This window comes from Tasmannia lanceolata, unplaced genomic scaffold (genome assembly GCF_043159265.1).
Source record: "Tasmannia lanceolata isolate RefF3 unplaced genomic scaffold, GAP_Taslan_0.1 ptg000090l, whole genome shotgun sequence".
NCBI lineage: Eukaryota > Viridiplantae > Streptophyta > Magnoliopsida > Canellales > Winteraceae > Tasmannia > Tasmannia lanceolata.
This window is the reverse complement of record NW_027518767.1, coordinates 229,404-234,648: the sequence shown is the minus strand read 5'-3', so window position 1 is coordinate 234,648 and position 5,245 is coordinate 229,404. Positions and strand designations below refer to the sequence as shown.

General features: G+C 37.0%; 1 protein-coding gene across 1 annotated transcript; it reads left to right on the top strand.

Moving 5' to 3' along the window:
* LOC143865560 (GDSL esterase/lipase At4g16230-like) lies at positions 1-4,186 on the top strand. Its single transcript, XM_077375880.1, has 5 exons — positions 1-1,302; positions 1,429-1,559; positions 2,258-2,503; positions 3,348-3,603; positions 3,700-4,186. Exons 1-5 carry the CDS (start codon positions 1,047-1,049, stop codon positions 3,921-3,923), a joined length of 1,113 nt encoding a protein of 370 aa, XP_077231995.1. The 5' UTR covers positions 1-1,046; the 3' UTR covers positions 3,924-4,186.
* The last annotated feature ends 1,059 nt before the right edge of the window (positions 4,187-5,245 follow it).

Sequence of the window (5,245 nt, the reverse complement as noted above, 5' to 3'; positions counted from 1 at the left end):
GTCCATTTTACTTTCAAACTACCCATTTACGAAAACCACAATCTCGGGCTTTTACACCATTTTGGATCGCGAACAGTTTTTTCTCACGGGCTGGTGCTGATTTTTCACTTTAATTAATGTCCTATCTCTTGACTTTCTTCAACCCACTGCGTAAAAGGTGTTTTCTTCCTATCAGAATTCACGCGCATGCATATGGATTTTTTATTGCTATCGTGTCTGTGATTTAAGAGCACCTTTTAATTTCCCTCAGTCGATGTTCTTTGACGGATACCTGAATAAACATTGTTCTAGTATATAAAGCTTGGTTTGGTAGTTTGCAGTGTTGGGTCTTCTTTTCTCTCAAATTTCAAGGTGCATCTTGTTGTGACCTTCTGTTTGTGTTATCGCGTCTCTTTTGAATTTCATCTTTTTCTGTTGGACATTGCCACATTGGTAGTTCTATCAGCCATTTTGATCTTTTGTCCCTTGGATTTCATTCACACATAGTTGGGTTTTTGTTATCAATGATATTGTTTTTTCTCTTTCTTCTGCACTCTTTGACTTTGAAATTTGAAGTGTCCAGCTTGAATTATAACATAATCCTGGAATCCTGAGCAGTTCTGAGTGTATCTTCTCTAAGTGATTTTCTTTCCTTTAAACACCTTCCTGTTGAGAAAGTTAAAATCTTTTGTTCTTTTACCTAATCGTTAATGCTTCATTGAGTTCTGTGACAATCTTTTTCAATTAATAGCTGAAAAATAAACAATAAGTAAATTCATTGGGAGTTTTGAAAATATTTATCAGATAATATTTTACCAGTCTCGTCTGTTTTCTTGTGTTCTGAAATATTTCCGTTATTTCTTGTTTTCTGTGTCTTTCATTTTACTTTCGAAGTTAACTTGAGTACCTATACTGAGTTCAGATATAGCAGAAAAACCTTTTTTTTAAAAAAATTCGGTAATGCTTCATATTTATTTATATTTTTCTGTGTGGGAGTGGAAACATTACTGAAGAAACTGTAGATCCTTTTTCGTTTTCTGCATTATTTTGATTTCTGGTGATCAGTAATGAGTATGTTCTCTGATTATAATTTTATTTTCGGGTTTTTATCCACAATTGTGGGGATTTATTTGTTTGGGGTTTGCTCTGGAGATCATGTTCCTGCTTCTTTTGTTTTTGGAGATTCATTGGTTGATGTTGGAAACAACAACTACATTGTTTCTTTATCAAAGGCTAATTACGTCCCAAACGGCATCGACTTTTTGCCATATCGGCAGCCTACAGGCCGCTATACCAATGGAAGAACAATTGCTGACCTTCTAGGCAAGGACTATCGTTTAAATTTAAATTGTTTGATTCCTCTCTTCTGTTTTTGTTATGATCGCTTTCAATTTTTTCTGGATGATTGGGGGATTTGATGTTGGACGTATTCTGAATTTGATTCATCAGGTCGGGAATTGGGTTTGGATGATTCCGCTCCTCCTTATTTGGCTCCAACTACTTCTGGAGCTGTAGTTCTTCAAGGGGTCAATTACGCATCAGGTGGAGGAGGAATTCTTAATGAAACTGGCAAAATTTTTGTAAGATTTTTACTCTGTCTTTGTCAGAATTGAGTTACGAAAACTGCTATCTGTTGACTTTTCTTTCAAGTTTTTCAAAGACAATTTGTAATTGTTAGATCCAGTGTATGTAAATTTGGGATTTGAAATATATATCGTAAATAAAAAGTGCCTCAGAATATGAAAACCGAAATAAAACAGGGAATTCACCACCTCTTGTGTGTTGCCCTTTGGGATTTCAGAAACCTAGTTAAAATGGGAAACAAAAGGGCATGGAAACAAGGCAACGTCCCAACAAGTTGTTTACAGCATGTGTATTTTAATGCCACTTATGCTATGAAGTTGAATGCGGGAAGCTTCTTTTAACTCCAACGAATCTTCACTGACCATAGAAAATCCCATCAATGAAACATACGGACTTGCGATGAATAGATTGAAAATTTTGTCATGAGGTTATCAGGTTTCATTGCATGGATAACCCTCTTTCAGTTCCACCATTTCATATTCAAGCAATTGATGTAATGTGTTGGAAAACTGACTATTCTAATTCTTATGTTGATATCCTGCTAAATGTCTGAAGAATTCTTATGAAGAGCTTCACAGATTGTATACCTATTACTTATTTAGCTCCAAGCGACTTCCATTCATGAATTAGTCTACAAATGAGTAAAGTAAAATTAAAGCTCTAATTCAGTTCATGATATGTTTGTGGTCTGTAGGGTGGCCGCATCAACCTGGATGCACAGCTTGATAACTTCGCAAACACCAGGCAAGACATAATCTCAAGCATTGGAACCCCTGAGACTTTGAAATTATTAAGAAAGTCTTTCTTCTCTGTAACTATGGGCTCAAATGATTTCATCAACAACTACCTGACACCCATCGTATCAGAGGCTGAGAGGAAGTTTGTGTCTCCAGAAATGTTTGTAGATGCCATGATCTCAAAGTACCGACTTCAATTAACAGTAATTCCTCACAACTCAATTTCTTATAGTTTTTGTTCCATTCTATGCAAAAAGTGTGAAACAACCGATTACTACAAAAGCTAAGGCTGTTAGTGTTGGGGTTGGTGTTATTTAATCCTTTATACTTCGACACTCCCCCTCATGTGTGACCCCTCTTTTTTGAGTTGGCTGTGGATTTTTAATATCAAGGAGTTGTTGGGTTTTGAACACAGGACTTTCCGTGAGGCAATAGCTCTGACAAACAACCAATTACTCCAAAAGCTTAAGCTGTTAGATTTGGTTTTATTTAAGGGGAGTGATAAATCGACCCCCATATATCTTAAATCAACCCTTTTAATAGAAAACGTTAGGGCGTGTGAGATGTACACTTGTACGGTGTTTAACGGCAGATGGCAACTTTTATTCACACACCCTAACGTTTTACATTAGTAGGGGTCGATTTAAGATATACGGGGGTCGATTTATCACTGCCCTTATTTGATCATTTATACTTCGACAACAAGGACACTTCCTTTATAGGAAGTAGTCATGGAGTGGACACACACACACACACATCATTTCTATGCAGTATATCAATTTGACTCATCCATTGGACATGGTAATGGGATGAAACCTGATCTACCTTAATTTTTATCTTTCTATGTTCTTTCATATAAGGTATAGACACAGATGCAGTTTTATGTATGTTATATTCAGATTGTGCTTATATAAACAGTTTTTGAAACAATATATATGCTTTCACATGTCAGACACCTGTGTCTGCGACACCAATACACATGTTTATCTCCAAATTATGTTGGTACAATCGAACTTACCAGAACCATTTTTCCTTGTTTCAATGTAGAGATTGTATAATTTAGATGCTAGAAAGATTGTCGTGGTAAATGTCGGACCCATAGGCTGTATTCCATACCAAAGGGATTTGAATCCATCAGCAGGAGATGACTGTGTTGCCTTCCCAAATCAACTAGCCGTGTCCTTCAACGAGCGATTGAAGAGTCTCATCACAGAGCTGAACGCGAACCTGGAAGGGGCTTCATTTGTCTATGCTGATGTTTATCGCATCGTATTAGATATCATCCAGAACTTCAGTAGTTACGGTATTTATACAACATGACATACTTGTAGGGTTCACTGGGAGTGAATTACTGCTTGATCTTATCTTTGGCTGAAATTGAACTCATATTAATTTACAGGTTTCGAATCTGCTAGTTCCGCATGTTGCCACGCTGCTGGGAGGTTTGGAGGCTTGATACCATGTGGTCCACCATCTAAAGTATGTGCGGACAGATCAAAGTATATCTTTTGGGACGCCTACCATCCTTCTGATGCTTCCAATATGATCATAGCAACGCGGTTGATGGATGGTGATACTAATGATATTTTTCCAATGAATATCCGACAACTTGCCCAAGCTTGATAGTAAAAGGGATGGTTTAGGGATGATCTAAGGGATGGTTTTTCTCAAACCTGACTCCAGGAAAGCACTAAATAATCTTCTTTTCTCTTCATTTATTAGATGCTTGGATTGCATGTAGTTTAATATGTTATCTGAGATATCTGTTAATAAACATGGGACTGATCCAGCAGCCCTCAAGTTGGATAATGTATTGCTTCATTTTGGCATGTTTCTTCATGAATAAAGATAAGCGGCTATTTGTAAAAATAGTTGAAGGCAACAAACAGTGTTTCAGTGCAAAATACTGCCAAGAGTATGGCAAGTCAAATGAGTGGTGCGACAGGTATTTTTTTTATTGATTTGGCAAGTCACAGGAGTTTTCTATATTGCCCACAAGTTTGACAATGTAATGCTTCATTACGATTGAAGCATTTCTCTTCAATCCATTGGGCATTGCTGAATGATTGATGACTTAATGGATTTTGCCATGTCGAATGTGCACTGATAATTGCATATTTGATCCGATTCGAACGGTTAGGATTCATTTTGGGATGGGAGATGATGGGTCCAACACTTGCTTTACTAATATCATAATACATGTGACATGTACATAAGATCATAACTGTTCATCCAGCAACAACTCTTTGGGTCATGTCCAAAATTTTTATTCATGACTCTTGAGGGATGTGATGAAGCAGTTAAAATCACCTAAAGCCTTGAGCAATCGAGCTACAAGAAGGCCAACACTGATCAATAAGATTTCTGGCTGTGGCTCACACACATAGGAGTCCCACATCCATGAACGATCCAGATCAAATATGTTCCTGTACTGTCGATTCAATAATAGATTTGGTAGCGTCCATTGTAGAAGACATTTTGGAGATGGCCGCATGAAAACAAAATCTGTTGAAAAGTCTCACGTGCGAAATGCCTTTGCGATGGACACTAGCAAATCCTAGTTAGGATAGTAAATAAAGAGAAATAAATGATATGAGCACAACCATGGTTTAATAATTGCACTAACCCATCTTGCCTTTTATTATTTAAAGATGTGTCAAAGATTATTGCACTTCCCAAAAAACTCTGACAAGCCAATCAGGGAAGAAAAGACAAGCTGAGCTTATGCAATTATCAAAAAATTGTTGTGCCCATATCATATCCTTAAATAAAAAGCATTTTAACAACATGTGAGTGAGATGGAAAGAAAGAGATCGCAGCCGTTTATCTCACAACAACCGATGTCTATTGTTTAAACACATGTAGCTGTGCCAAGGGGAGGGGAATGACGTTTGTCGTTTCAGCTCTTCCCCCCACCTCCATTTTTTTTCTTTATTTATTTATAT